Source organism: Vipera berus (genome assembly GCF_964194415.1).
Source record: "Vipera berus genome assembly, chromosome: 2".
Lineage (NCBI taxonomy): Eukaryota > Metazoa > Chordata > Lepidosauria > Squamata > Viperidae > Vipera > Vipera berus.
This window is the reverse complement of record NC_138203.1, coordinates 33,486,848-33,502,829: the sequence shown is the minus strand read 5'-3', so window position 1 is coordinate 33,502,829 and position 15,982 is coordinate 33,486,848. Positions and strand designations below refer to the sequence as shown.

The 15,982-nt window shown below is 37.7% G+C and overlaps 2 protein-coding genes across 5 annotated transcripts in view; both read left to right on the top strand.

Moving 5' to 3' along the window:
* Nucleotides 1-1,666, top strand: part of POLK (DNA polymerase kappa) — a 38,430-nt gene extending 36,764 nt beyond the window's left edge. Inside the window, exons 17-18 of the mRNA XM_081315555.1 lie at nucleotides 283-645; nucleotides 679-1,666. The gene's annotated coding sequence lies outside the window, so the exon portion shown is untranslated. The remainder of the gene's footprint in view (nucleotides 1-282; nucleotides 646-678) is intronic.
* A 3,226-nt stretch (nucleotides 1,667-4,892) lies between these two features.
* Nucleotides 4,893-15,982, top strand: part of ANKDD1B (ankyrin repeat and death domain containing 1B) — a 28,880-nt gene continuing 17,790 nt past the window's right edge. For 2 of the 4 annotated variants that reach the window (XM_081317505.1, XM_081317508.1), the window contains exons 1-8: nucleotides 4,893-5,784; nucleotides 9,142-9,245; nucleotides 10,308-10,406; nucleotides 11,942-12,040; nucleotides 12,133-12,237; nucleotides 13,397-13,495; nucleotides 14,839-14,937; nucleotides 15,789-15,887. In XM_081317505.1, coding sequence (XP_081173631.1) covers nucleotides 5,658-5,784; nucleotides 9,142-9,245; nucleotides 10,308-10,406; nucleotides 11,942-12,040; nucleotides 12,133-12,237; nucleotides 13,397-13,495; nucleotides 14,839-14,937; nucleotides 15,789-15,887 — 831 coding nt within the window. In that variant the 5' untranslated portion in view covers nucleotides 4,893-5,657. The remainder of the gene's footprint in view (nucleotides 5,785-9,141; nucleotides 9,246-10,307; nucleotides 10,407-11,941; nucleotides 12,041-12,132; nucleotides 12,238-13,396; nucleotides 13,496-14,838; nucleotides 14,938-15,788; nucleotides 15,888-15,982) is intronic. The other 2 variants (XM_081317506.1, XM_081317507.1) reach the window with 2 other exon arrangements.

Genomic DNA, 15,982 nt, shown 5'->3' with positions numbered 1-15,982 from the left:
TACTAGTACTAGCCCTCTGCTCTTCCCCAGTAGCATATTGGACGCCTTCCGACCTGAGGGGCTCATCTTCCAGCGTCATATCGTTTTGCCTTTTGGTACTGTCCATAGGGTTTTCATGGCAAAGATACTGGAGTGGGTTGCCATTTCCTTCTCCAGTGGATCACGTTTTGTCAGAACTCTCTGCTATGACCTTTCCGTCTTGGGTGGCCCTGCACGGCATAGCTCATAGCTTCATTGAATTACACAAGCCCCTTCGCCACGACAAGGCAGTAATCCATGAAGGGGGTTAAATACATACCAGTTGCCAAGTTCTCAAATCATGATCATGTAACCGTGGGGATGCTGCAATGGTCATAATGGTGAAGACCAGATGTTAGTCACTTTTGTCACCCCTTTGAATAGTTGCTAAACAAATGGTTATAAGATGAGGACTGCAATGATAACTTGGTACTTGACTGCTTCAAAACCCGTTGAATTTGGTATTCAATGCATTTTGACATGAAAATGTCCTGGTACTTGTTTGTTTGGTACTTGATGCACTGCAATAGGAAAAGGGGGAGAATAACAGGAGAGGAAATCAGCCATGCTGAGAGGTTTGCTGCAAAAGGAAGAGGGGAGCGGCCGCAGAGAGCAGACAGGAAGTTGGTCATGCTGGGAAGATGACTGACATAGAAAAAGGGACAGACAGGAAGTCCTTCTCGGCTGAAACAGAGTCAGGTGGTAAGTCACCTGGTTTCTTTGGCACTCATCATTTTTAGTACTCATCATACCTCCCATAACCAATTAACAATGAGTACTGAGGTACCACTGTACTTCCATTTACCTCTTTACATTTTAAAATTGTTTCCAAAAATAAATGGCTGTTACATAATATAGATTTATATGAAGTTCAAATTGTAATTGAGCACAAGCTCAACATGCATTATCAATGTGATGCAGTTGCTAAAAAGACAAATGTAATTTCATGTTGCAACCCTAGAAATCTACTTTTGAGTTCAAGAAAAAATTGGTCAGTATATTCTGTGTTGGCCAGATTCCATTTTGAGTACCCCTTGTGCCCAGGTGTCAGATAAATTCAGAGAACATGGAAGAGATATAGAAAAATGTTGTGAAGATACTCAGAAAATTGGAAAATAGGCCTTAAAATGTGAGATGGAAATGGAGAGAAGAAAATATATTAAGGGTGGGTTGGTGGGTGGGAGCAAATTCATTGGTACTTTTGAAGTACCTGAAGGATGTTACACAGAAAATCAAGATCTACGTATCAGAATGCAAGACATGGAATAAATGATCAAAGTTACAGGAATTCAGATTCCTGTTAAATGGTGAGATAATTTTCTACTTTATCAAGAGCAATTCATTGAAAAAGTCAATTACCAAGGGACCTAGTAAGTTTGAACTCTCTTTCAAACAGAAGCTGGGGATCTATTGCTTTGAAATCCTGCACTGAGATGATCTAAATGAGCTTGGCAACTTTATGATTCTGTGGAGTTTGTGTGCTTTAAAATAATTTCCTTTGTAATTTATTTAGTGTAATTTATTTTGCAAAATCATTTTAATCTAGATGCATTTTCCAAAAACAAGTGATACTGATTTTTTAATTGTAAAACTCAAGATAAAGTTTTTAGCAAAATAAGCACAAAATATGTAAAATAAATACACATTAATGAAACTGTAGTTTGCATTTTCTCTATGAACCATAAATATACCGGTACTTGTTTCAGTTTTTTCAATTCTGTATGGCTGGTTCATGCTTTAGTTTATTTTGTTGAATTTATATTCAAATACTAAATTAATTCCTTAGTCTTAAGCTGAGTTCCTCAACCATCTGAAGCCAGTCACCTACATTGTAATTTTGTGAGGTTAAAAGGTTGGCTTATGAGTGGTGGCTAATCACAGAATGCCCATTTATTACCAAGTGAAATGGTGAGGCTGTTCTTTACCACCACCTCTAGAATCCATGAAGGACTTATATATGGTAACAGTCTACTCTGCTTGTATTTTCAGAGTAAGAGGATACACTTTTATACTGGGTTATTGTACAGGCACCTAGAAAAAAACAGTTGCAAAATTGAAAAGCTGCAACAGTTTACTGAACAGACAGGCAGAAACATCCTGAGGTGCTGATGCTAACATCCTACGAACAACAACCTTCACTTTGTCTCAAAGGTGCTTTTTCAAGAGACAACTGGATTTCTTGTTTTTCTTTGAAGATATTTCATTTCTCATCCAAGAAGCTTCTTTTGCTTCTCATCCAAGAAAATTCTTCAGAGCTGAAGAAGCTTTTTGGATGAGAAGTGAAACGTCTTCAAACAAAAACAAGAAAGTCCAGTTGCCTCTTGAAAAAACACCTTTGGGACAACCATCACCTGGATGACTGAGACTCTCCATAGACAGCCTTGGCTTTGGTTTATTTCACCGCTGAATAATGTGCCAGCATGTAGCGTAATAGAAACTACACCCAAATGGTTGATGTCCAACTCCACCAGACAATGTGTATCATCTCTGACACATTGCATCCCACTCCTGTGCACTAGTTACCATACTTAGCAATAATCATACCGCCCCACATTAGAAGACAACAAGGATGCTGAACAATAAATAGGCTGAAATCCCATAGGCCAGCATGGAAACCAACTATTCACTTAATATCTACCCAGTTTAACTCCGAGAATGCCTGGAGAGAGGAATGGGCCAAGGTACCTTCTTGTGGCCTGACCATTAGTGATATCTCTACCAAGCCATTTGGTTTTGACCTGCCTCACTCTTGTCTGGAAAAAATTGAACAAAATTGGGTGTGATACTGGAAGAAGTGCCTCTGCCCTGTATCAGTGGTGATGGAAAGATGTCCCTTGTTGTGACTGTGGTGCTGATATGCAAATTATTAAAGATATTGTGCAAGATTGCCCACGACATGTCTTTTCCGGTTGCCTGGAAGATTGGCAAGAAGCAATGTCAGAGGCGATTGTCTGGATAGCTGAACTGGACATCCAGTTGTGAGGCCATTGCCATACTCCTATAGAAGTTTTGTATATAATTACATGGATTGTGTGTATGTTTACTTCCCTTCTGTCATGTTCTCATACACTAAATAACAACTATAGAGGCAGCCACTTTCTCTACCTGGGACTGAAAAACATAACTTGAAAATTAAGGGAATGCCTGAGGCTGGAATTTTGTTGTGAATAATGATAAATTCTGAGGTGGACTAGGGAGCACACTAGATAATAGCATGAGACACTTCCTGCCACTTGCATGAGCACTCTATGCTATGTTAAGGACCAAAGACTGATTGATTGATTGACTGATTGATTAAGGGATTATGGCGTTGTAGTATCGCAGCATTTTTTGCCTTTGCAAAGCTGGGGTGGGCATGGCCTGTGCATCCAGCCTGCAGGCCACCAATTTGTCACCCCTGCTCTAGATCATTCAACTAGCCTGACCTCTAACGAAAGAAATTTAGCAAATTAGACACATTAAACTTCAAGCACTCACTGTTAGCTACAGGCACCAGAAATTGCATGCAGGGGAATTAACAAGTGGCATAGACTAAAGATTAAAATTCAAGGAGCCTCATCAAGTGATTAACAAAATGTGCAGCATCTGAGCAATGCACAGATATAATCTACAGAGACTTTCATTCTTATAATTAAAATAACTGAAAAATGGGCATGCACCATTCCTTCTATTATCCAGTTTTATATACATTACATTTTGCTAGTTTTGCCCAACTGAAAACAGCTCAATTCTAATTCTGTATGGCCTGCATATCTCAAATATATATGTTTACTGGAAACATGCAGCTTTTTATATATAAAACTGTAGCTTTATAAAATAGTATTAAAAGTTATGGTTAGTATTTAAAATGATTTAACAAATAAAGAATTAGGAACAATTATTCTGAATGAATTCCCTGAAATACTATTTCCTGTTTGCTTTTTAAAAATGGCCTTTCTTGATTTGTTGGATTCTAAATGTATTTACTTTTTTTAAAAGCATAATTTAGATAAGTGAAATTGTGAACAGAAAGCATACAGGTTGCTACTTAACCTTTCCCCCCTAGATGTTTTCATCTAGTTCATATTTTCCCATATTTTTCATATATATAAAAAAATGGAATACAATGATATAAAAATTTATGTAGTATATATTTTTGTTGTAAAATATTTGTAAGCATAAGCAATTGATTAAAACTATTTTTAATACAACTGCTTCATGGATAACTATTTTTATGTTATAAATATGACTCATTCACAATTATATTTTAGTTTCACACTGAGTCACTTTTGTCAATATTTATTTAGAAGGCAGGAAATTAGCAGTTTTATTCACTAATGCATAGGTCTTAATTTCAGCCATGACTGGTCCAACCTTGGGTCAGAAGTAACTGATCTACACCAAAGTAGTAGTAGTAGTAGTAGTAGTAGTAGTAGTAGTATGTCTTAAATATATTTTATTCTACTATTTAAACCCCAACCCCATAAAAAATTAAAGAATCTTTTGGACTTACAGTCTAATAACAGGAAAAGTAGACTGAGAGGGAAGAAGAAATAAGTGAATAGAGACAGTACATACAGAACACTTTCCAAAGTGCAAACACAAGGACTACGGTAAATATAGCCAAATATGCTTTACAATCGGTCATCATAAAACCTGGAAGCAGAGTAAGGGAAATTTTTCCTGACTGTTAGAACAATTAATCAGTGGAACAACCTGCCTGGGCAGCCATTTGTCTGAAATGGTATAGGGTTTCCTGCCTGAGCAGGGGGTTGGACTAGATTACCTCCAAGGTCCCTTCCAACTTTATTATTATTATTATTATTATTATTATTATTATTATTATTATTATTATTATTATTATTAATTTCCATAAGCTTAAGTTGAAAAGTCAATTGTGGTCATGAGGTTATGATCCAGGTTCCACCCATTACGCGTAATGCACATAATTGTAGCCATCTTGATTTTTTTTTAATCGTATCATTGGGTCGTCCATCAGTATTATTTTTGTCTGTAGATTCACACTGTAAATATTTCAATAGTGGTGATACTTTACATTGTGACTGAAAGGATTGAAGAGGCTGGAAAAGTTTTCAGGATTTGGCATTGTGTGGATTGCTTGCAATTCATCCTCAGTTAGTTGATGCTGATCTAACAGAACGAATAATACGAACCAAATTTTAGGTAAATGCACTGGAAGAATGTGAGTATAGGGAAACGCTGCCCATGTAAACTAAATAAATAACTTAATTCCATTGACAATTTCTACTGTATTTTGTAAGTCAAAATGTCATGAAGTTGTAGATTTAGGCAAGCCTCTCATTAGGATTCAAGACTGAACAATGAGTGATACCAGGGATATAAAATAAAATAAAATAATAAAATAAAATAATAAAATAATAAAATAAAATAATAAAATAAAATAAAATAATAAAATAAAATAAAATTCAAAATCCAAGATTGGGATATATTTATTGGAACCAACCGAGAGGCCACAGGTCTCTCCCTCTCTTGCTCGCGCTCTCCCTCCCTTCCCCTCCGCCCCGCTTCTCTAGTTAGAAAACAGGTGCTTGGAGGGAGTTGTCCCTAGAAAGTGATACGGTCGGGGTGGCTTCCTCCGCTGGCCGCGCTCCAGGAGGCTGCTTCGGCAGGTTACCGCAATGGAGGAAATCCGGAGCCGCACCGTGAAAGGCCTCGCTGATTTGAAGGGCTTTTTCAACCTGACTGTGAAGGAAGGCGACAGCTCGAAGGCGGCAGCCGCAGCAGAAGCGGCCAACGCGGAAACTTGTGAGTGTCGGCGAGAGGGAGGCGGAGGCAGGTCTCCAAGCCTTGGTTTGGGCAAGACCGCCGGTTTGTGGGGCTCTTCCGGCACGCAGCTCTGCTCCGAAGTGTGGAGCGCAGCCCCATCGCTCCTTGGGGGTCGCGAGGCGTTGAGCTACTTCGGTTGGACGTTTTTGTCTGGCCCTTTTTCTGCAAAGGTTCCGGTGATCTTGAACAGTTAAAAAGCAGGCAAAACAGCACAGCCGCCCTGGAGGAAATCCTCCAGAGAGGGAAACGGACCGAACAGGGCAGCGATTTGTTTCCTATAGGAAATTGCCAATTAGAAACCCTCTGAAATTTGAAATCCCGTCCAGCCCAGATTTGAATTTGCATTCTCAGGGCTTTCTGAAAACTTTGAATAATGTTTCTTTAAAATAGTAAATGCTCAAATAACCCTTTGAAAACGTTTGAAAGAAGGGCAAGCTTCCAATTTCCTGGAGGGGGAATAATTGATAAGAGTTCATTCTTATTTCAATCAACTCCCGTTTGGAGTCTTGAGAGAGGTAGTAGAGTAGACCAAGGTTAAGCAAATTTCATATTATGTGGTAAGCATTTCTTAAAATTCATTTTAATTCAGAGGAAATTTAAAAATATAGTTATTTATTTTAAAATTGGAGAGCCAATTTGATATAATGGTTAAGAGGTCAGACTAGAAAAAGAGTCTGAGGTCTAGTCTTGCCTCAGGTGCAAAGCCAGCCAGTGACCTTGGGCCAGTCATTCTCTCTCAGCCCTAGAAAGGAAGTAATGGCAAAGTACTACTGAAATCTAGTGAAAAAAACCGCAAGGAGTAGTCCAGGCAATCACCCAGAATCAACACTGACAAATAACAAAAAAACATTCAACGCCCAAGGATATACTTAAACAAAAAAAAATCTGGCCCAAGTATTAGATTTCCTAACAAAAAAATGGAAACAGCTATTTTATAAGGCTTGTAAACATCATGCAGTGTCATTTTGACTGGCAGCATTATCTGCTGTATAGGTCTACATTGCAGCTCTTTTTCATGGTAGCCACAGCCAAGGAGGTAAGCTTGCTCATTCACAAAATTATTTTTGTAAACATCAGTACAGGCAAGCTGTCTCCTCTGCCAGTTCCTGAAAGCATGCGTCCCATCTAAGTTTGATTTGATTTATTTGAAATCTGTTTAAATCATTCTTATATATCAATATAGAAAACCTACATATAGTGGCGATAGGGAGAAACTATAGAGAAATGGGAGGACATTTTTCATTCCCCAGTTGGGTATGCCACTGTTCCTAATGGGATGGAAAATAAATATGCCAACTAGGCTTCTTGGTTTGGGGAGAACAAGAGGGATTGAGACCCATTATCACATTGGATTTCCCCATTTTCAGCTCTGTCCCCCAGAGAACCAGCTGTGATCAAGCAAAGCAGAAGCAGCCTTGTGCAGCACACGAGAAGGCTCCTGGAGACAGCCTTGGGTCTCTGCCACAGAAAGCTCCCATTGGGGTATTTGACAGTCCCTGCTGTCCTTTATTGTAATTTCTTTATTAATTAACTCATTAACTATTCCCATGTTGCTCTTCTTTCAACAGTTCAGAGTGACATGTATAGAAGAAATATTTTTCTCCTTAATGAGATCAAGGCAATATACATACATGGTGCTCCTGCTTCCTTTCATCCATAACAACCACCCCGTAAGGCGGGTTGGGCGGAGGGAGAGTAACTGGCCCAAAGTCATCTAGCCAGCCTTCAAGTCTAAGAGAGACCTAACTCTCATTAGTCCAGTAGCTTAGCCCCTACGTCAATCTGTGAGATTTCTATAAGAGCAAGCTGTGCTTCACAAGGGGGATATAGAAGGCATAGGGAACTGCTTTGAAGGATGGTAGGAGGAACTGCTACCAAAGCAATGGATAAAAGAGGTGCGAGCCTTTTCTAAGAAAATAAGGTAAGCAAACATCCCAGACAAGTCCCATTCTTCGTAAAGTAAGGGAGGGGAAACACATTCAGACTTGCAAGAGTCTGTTGCTATAGCTGTTATAATAAAAGGCTCAGTGGGTTAGGACGCTGAGCCTGTCGATCAGAAGGTCGGCACTTTGGCGGGTCGAATCCCGAGTGCCACGTAAAAGAGTGAGCGCATGTTACTCGTTCCGGCTTCTGCCAACCTAGCAGTTTGAAAGCACGTAAAAATGCAAGTAGAAAAATAGGGACCACTACGGTGGGAAGGTAACAGCGTTCCGTGCGCCTTTGGCGTCCAGTCATGCCGGCCACATGACCACGGAGACGTCCTCGGACAAGCGCTGGCTCTTTGGCTTTGAAACAGAGATGAGCACCGGCCCCTAGAGTCGTAAACGACTAGCACGCATGTGCGGGGGAACCTTTACCTTTTTATATATCAGGGGTCCCCAATCTTTTGGGCATCAAGGACTGGTTCCATGGAGAGAGGTTTTTCTGTGGACCAGAGGGTGTGTGATTTTCTGTGCTGCCTGCATCCTGCAGATGGGGCTTTGTTTGTTTGTGCGGACCGGTTGCTGGCATGCCACGGCCCGGTACTGGTCCACAGATAGGGGGTTGGGGATCCCTGATCTATATGGCTTTGGTTTCTTAGTTTACCTTGTAGGGCTAACATCAAGCCACCATTGAAAAGATCTCACTTCAGGGATCCCGTAGAAGATGGGTCTTTCAGTAGATGGGTTTTTCTCACAGATCTTACTAAATGTACAAATTTATTTCAGAGTAAGTAATCCCGGAGATAATCAGGTTCTGGTTTTTGTAAAGTTTTAGATTTAAATTAATTTTTAAATACTTGATTTTAATTATATTTATGGATATATGGTCCTGTAGAAAATGAAGGAAATAAAAATAAAAAAACTGTACCTACATTGCTTAATACCGTGTTTCCCCGAAAATAAGACCCAACTGGAAAATAAGCCCTAGCATGATTTTTCAGGACGCTTGTAATATAAGCCCCACCCCAAAAATAAGCCTCAGTTAAGATCATCAGCCAAACGGACTCATTTTTAGCACCATATTTTCCTGAAAATAAGACCTAACTGGAAAATAAGCCCTAAAACATCTTTCGGAGCGAAAATTAATATAAGACCCAGTCTTATTTTTGAGGAAACATAGTAGAAGTGTGATACACTATATTTAGATTCCGGACTAGAATCAGAAGGGTAAAAGTTCAAATCTAACTCAGCTGTAATAGTCACCAGTTGTTTGAGGATATTGTAATCCAGATCTCATGGGAGTATTTTAATAGAAGATTCTCAACACTTTGGGGAAAAGTAAAGTAATTTAGTAATTTAAGATTATTATCAGAATTTCCTCAGTATCATAGAAGTTGTGTTCTTCGTTTTGCAGTGCTTCCAGATGAGATTGAATTTCAGCATGCTGCTAAAACTAATAATCTGGACACTATGGAAAGATTATTTAGGAAAAAAGTTAATATTAATGCTGTAAATGTTGTAAGTATAAAAACACTTACTATAATGAATTTCTCTAACAAGCAGATTCTGTTTCTTAATTTAGGAAAAAAAGTAGTATTTATTCTTTAGTCTTTGGGACTTTTATTTAGCCCTCTTCCTGTACTAGAGGTGTGCAGTTATGAGAATGGAGGCAGGCAGAAGCAAGCACAGTCTTGCTGTACCGGTCAATTGGTCCATTGATAGGCTGAAACTTTTGGCCACACAGTCAAAATTATGCCCAACATTAGAAAAGAGACACTGTGTCGACAATATGAGACTGGGACACCAAACATAAAGAATATGTAGCAATGGCAAAATTAATAATAATACATATACAGCACAGAACTTTGAGTAAATTTAAGCAATAAAGGCTCCTCTATATTATATGTTACACAAAAATAAATGCCACACGTACTCAGATATTTAAGAGTATGGTTTTAAAAGAGAAAGTAATTAACGTAAAGATAATAATTAGGAGCAGTTTGAATGTTTATAAAACTTAAATGCAATCAATCACCTTTAGATGTAATGGAAAGGGATTTAGAACTTAATACTGATTTTATGATTCTTCTTTGTTTTATTGATTTGTTTTATTTATTTTATCTTTTCTCCTTTTTCTTTATATAGTTTGTTTCTGGAACAATGACAAATAATGGCAATATCACCATTAATATTAATGTTTAAAGTTTTATAGAATTTTTTTAAGGTGCTATAATGAACCTACTTCTATACATTTAATTAATTAATGAAACAATGAAATTTGAATTTTGTGATAATGGTAAATCATTTGTTTACTGAAATTTTACTATGTCTTTTTCTATCTTCTACCTACATTGTTAATTTTAAAAACAAAACAAAAGCTACACCTTTTTTTGGACTTGCACTGTAGATGTGGAGGTTTACAAAATGGTGTGTTTTGGGGGATGTGTTGGAAAGGTGATGACTCATTAAACATGTTTTCATATTAGCCATAGTTTAATTTACTTAGTTTAAATGCTTGCTATGTCTAATTTTGCCTTTTATTTTCTGTATTTATTCCCTATGATTTATTTCATGTTTTAGTTGAAACGCACAGCCCTCCATTTTGCTGTTGCAGGAAATCATATATCGGCAGTTGACTTTCTTCTCCATCACAAAGCTAGAGTTGATATTGCAGATAAGGTATATGCAACTGATTTTTTATTACTATGTTAGAGTACCTGAAACAGAGAGGTTCTTTTATGGAAAAGAAGTAATCCGCTAGTATCATTTTAGACTAAAATATTTTATTTAAAGGAATTTTAATAATACGTGTTAGTCCAGTGGCCCCCGACCTTTGGGACCGGTTCTATGGAGAGAGGTTTTTCTGCAGGCTAGGGATGCATGCTTTCATGTGCTGCCTGCATCCCGTGGGTGTGTGCAGATGGGACTTGTTTGTGTGGCCTGGTTTCTGATGGGATGTGGACTGATGGTGTGCCGCGGATCGGGGGTAGGGGACCTCTGTGTTAGTCTAAAAAGAGGCTACCAGACTCATTCTGATCCTTGACTAACATTGATTAAATATCTCTGCTCCTACAATACATTTAATGGAATCATTAATTCTAATATTTCTGACTAATCATGCCCAGGCTATTGGAAAAATTGAATTAATAATGTCATTTTAGGGTTTTCCTGCTAAATAGATAAGAAATAAAATGATAGAGCAATATTCTAAAGATGACTAAAGGCAAAACCGAAGTGCTGTAAGATTCTGTGAAACACTGAAGATTTAGATGAGGGAATAGAAGAGGAATTTATCAAATTTGCATACAATACTAAAGTACAATACTAAGAGCCAATATTCCAGTAGATAGGCTCAAAATACAGAAGGATCTGGACAGACTTGAACACTGGACCCTATCTAACAAAATGACATTCAGTGGTGAAAAATATAAAGTTCTACATTTCAGCAAGAAAAACCAAATGCATGGATATAGGAATAGGTGGTCCCTGCTCAATAGTAGTAACTGCGAGAGGGATTTTGGACTCCTGGTGGACAATCACTTAAATATGAGCCAGCAATGTGCTGCAGCTGGCAAAAAAGCCAACACAGTCCTAGGTTACATTAACAGAGGTATAGAATCAAGATCACACAAAATGTTCATACCACTTTTTAATGCCTTGGTAAGACCACACATGAAATATTGAAACCAGTTTTGGTCACCATGATATAAAAAAGATATTGAGACTCTAGAAAAGAGTGCAGAGAAGAGCAACAAGGATGATTAGGAGACGAGGCTAAAACAGTTGCAGGAATTGGGTATGTCTAGTTTAAAAGAAGGACTAGGGATGATATGATAGCAGTGTTCTAGTATCTAATGCAGGGGTTCCCAACCCCCAGGCTGCGGCCCAGTGCCAGGCCATGGTCTATTCAGAATTGGGTTGCGTGAGTGGCTGGCTGGAGCATGTGCGCACACATGCAACTCAACTTGCGCCAGGGGTGGGCTTGTGGGCACTCATGCGTGTGTGTGCTGGCCTGCTGCTTGTGTAGCCCAATTCCCCTCTCTCCCCCCCAGCCAGGCCACCAAGCCACAAAGGTTGAGGACCGCTGATCTAAGGGGCTGTCACAAAGTTGAGGGAATCTACCTATTTTCCAATAAAACAGAATTTAAAAGGCTAGTTTTGAATTTCATTGTCTCTTTGAAGTTTATGCTTACTTATTTTACTTACTTTTAAAGCATGGCCTTACTGCAATTCATCTTGCTGCATGGTCTGGTAATTTGGAAATAATGCTGATGTTAATTAAAGCAGGAGCTGATCAAAAAGCAAAGAACCAGGTATGGTATCCCAAAATATAAGCCAGCAACAACCATGTACACAACAGGATTTCTAATTATGTTTTCAGTAACTCTTTTTTTCATTTTTTTAGGAAGGCATGAATGTCCTACATTTTGCTGCTAAGAATAATAGTGTTAGAATAGTGAATTATTTTATCCAAGATCTTCACCTGATGGAACTCAATAAACCTGATGAGGTATTATGAGTGCAAAGAATAAGCAATTAGACAATGGATATTAGCATTATTTCTGTGAATACATGTATTTAAAATACTGAGCATGTTTATAAATATGGCTTCCATATATTTTTCTCTGTATTTCATGAATATTGATAGAACAAATGTTTGTTTTATTCAGTGTTGCTTATAGAGTGAGTCAAACCTGGGAAAGATGCTGGCGGATGCAGCATCATTATGCTAGTCTCGTTCCTTTTATAGTATGTCAATATTATATGCACATGTATAGGGCACAGCTTGCATCACAATGCTATGCCCATCTTTTTGCCATCTTAGATGCACACACACACACACACACACACCCCTATAGATATTGCTGGTGTTGTGTATTTCTGGCTCCTTTTGATTAACCATATGTTGTTAATTATATTAACTGATCATACATATATTCATACTCCTATTCTCTGCAGTAATTCTGAGCATGCATCAAGATACCTGGCTGTTGCTGGGCTAAATGCTACATTTGGCTTGTAAATTTGGGAGCTACATTCCAAAAGGCTTGGCTGAAAAATCTAAACTCAATTTAATTTAATTTAATTTTAATTTAATAAAAATAACATTCAGTTACTCCAATATAATTAATATGGTTGATTTCCATTTACTTAATGATTTTCTTCTTTTGTTTATTTAAAGATTGCAAACTGATAGCTACTTTTCGATGGGCTCTTAACAAGCTTCTAGGGGCTATGTGTGATCTTGAGGAATCTAGTCTAAAAGATTATGCGTATACTGTGGGTCACATCACATATGTAGTAATACATGAGACTTTTAAAGATTTGTGTTTTTTTTTTATTTGAGCAGCATTTAGAAATCTTTCCATTAAAAAAAACCCTGCAGACCCTGTCTTCCAGATTTGTTGAAGTGAAATACCCTTCTGGTGTGTCTTGTTCAGGTTCATATGGCACTTGTAGCATCACCAGAAAATACTCATGCAGAGTTTGTGCATCTTCTTGTTCAGCATTCTTGTAGATCACCTGTAAATAATTTTGTAGTTTGACTGCAGACCATGTGCAATCCAAAGGGACAAATTACCTCCAACTGGGTTAAAACTATTGGTAATTAATCTTGAAAGAATATCGATTTTCTTCCTTAGTGTCTTTTAACTTTACTTTCCTCCCAGAAAGGGAGAACGCCATTCCTCCTGGCAGCTGAAATGGGCCATGAAGAAATGATAAATGAGTTCATTACCCTTAATTTATTTACCTCCGAAAAGGATAAGGTAAGTTCTAAAGCTACTTATTTGATTTTGTATGTTCTATACTAAATTGTGAGAAGGTTCTTTGGGGAAATGGTACAGACCTCCAATAGACTATTGTTATTGCCCCTGCATTTCTAGAGATGCTTTTGTTGAATAAAAAAATTAACAAACTTATTTCTGAAATTCATCGCTCATCACTAAACCTATAATATATGCTGTACCACACCTATACCAAGGTCTATCTCATTTAAAGAGTCTTATAAACAATTCTTTTGTTTTTTGTTAAGCTATGTTGAACTAAAGACAGCTATTGTATGTTTAGATGTCATGTACAGTACCTATCTTGAAGTTAGTTGGCTTCTGTTGCTGTCAGCTGCTTTTCTGAACTACTGAAGTGCCTTTCCCCCTTTGTTGGTGAGGGTGGGAACAGCTGCTGTATGCTTGTACTCTGTCAGTATCTTTGGTGGAGTGAAGTAGCTTCTGGGCTCTTTCAGGTCCTGTGCTGTTGTGGAGTGAAGTAGCTTCCTCTTTCAGGTCTTGTGCTGTTGGCTTGCTGAAATCCAGACCTGCTCCTTTTTCACACTTCCCTACTGAGCTACATTTCATCATGATATTCTCAGCTGCCAATTCTTCCTCTGCTCTGTCACATGACTAACACACACACTTGGGTCATGAGTCCAGTTCTCTGTGCATATTAAGCATCTTTTCCATTTAAGCACTTCCCGAGAAGTTGCTTCTCCAGTTATCATTTCACTGTCCTTACTATTAAGATTTTTCTAACATTCTCTTGTTAGAACAGGTAGATTTTTTTTTCAGGTGAAGCCACATTTTCTATTTATTGATGTCAGTGAGCACCGAAGGACACTGATGTTAGAACACTTATTATCTTTTTATTTGTTTTTCAATGTCTTACATTTGTATTATATCTACCAGAAGTCTGATTGCATTTTCTGTGAAAAAAAACCCAGTATAAAGTCATATTGGTGTTATATAGTGGTTTGCACTGAATAGGTACAATAGGTCGCTCTGGGAGAAGGGATCACATAAAAAAGGGGGGCGGGCTTTGTGGTCCACAAGGCAATTTACTTTCTGCTGATTTTTACCTCTCCCCCGAATTTAATTAGCCAAATAATGAAATGATAATTTGCAAACATATTGAACAATGTCTTAATAATAAATATTGTAACAGCATATTTTACTTGAAATGCCAGATTGAATACTTCTTATCAAAATATCAATGTACCAGGTATATGCAGTCTTCTATTAAAGATTGAGCATTATATTTATTATTCTTGATTCAAGTATATTTGTTTTTAGTGATAATTCAAGCCTACATTCTTAGATGTCTATGCACATTTTTGTAGGAAGGAAACACTGCCTTGCATCTAGCAGCTAAAAATGGCCACGATGAAGTGGTAGAGATTCTTCTTCAGCAGTGGGAAGATATAAACAAATTCAATCAGGTAAAAATACAAGAAATATGCTAAAATATGTGTGAAGCAAAACAATTAAAAAGCAACTCATGCTCAAAACTCAGACAGGAAGACCTTTACTACATTACCTTGGGTGGGAGGGGAGGTACCATGATAGAGAAGGCCTACTTCCTGGATCCTACAAGATACCACTGCTTAATCAATTGGACTCACAGCATGCCCACTGTCCAATTATATACTGGATAGGTAAAAACAATTAGAGACAGGTGGATCCTCAAATAATCAGGCCTTAATACCATGAATGGCTTTAAAGTGATAACCAGCATCTTGAATTGCAATAAGCCAATTGATAATCCATGCTGATCGCAGAACAATGGGTGTCACACAGGCATGACAAAGCATGCCCAACACTATCCACAACACTGCATTCTAGACCAACTCTGGAATGGTCTTCAAGGATAGCCCTATGCAGAATACATTACTGTAATCCATGTAATTATATCTCTGTGGACATTTTGTTTACAGATATATTATTGAGTGTTTGGTAAATTATCATGAGTCTGTTTTGATTTGGTGATATACAAGTAAAATCAATCATAGTGTATGATTGGTGCTAGGATTACCATTAATTCTGAATTTCTCTTTTGCCAATTATTAAATATGAACCACCTTGAAGATAAATAACTGCTTTATTGCAGGCATACATATTTTGCAGTCCCATATCAAAGTTTCAATAGAAAAATTATCTTTAATAATTCTTTAATTTTATATAAATTATCTGAAAAAAATTTCTTACTTCCTATGAGCCTGTATTGGGTAGCTGTATATAAGCAGCTGTATCTGACATTAATGACATACTTCCTTTTTGTATTGTTCTTCAGAATGGTGAAACACCATTTTATATGGCTGTTGAAGGAGGCCATGAAAAATGTGCTGACCTCTTACTGGAAGCCGGAAGTGACATCAATATTTTGAACAAAGTATGTAGGTACATGTGGTGTTCTTTATTCACTTACTGAGATAATATTTTTTTGAACTTTTCCATATTGTGAATTAAAAATCAGAGAAATTGCTT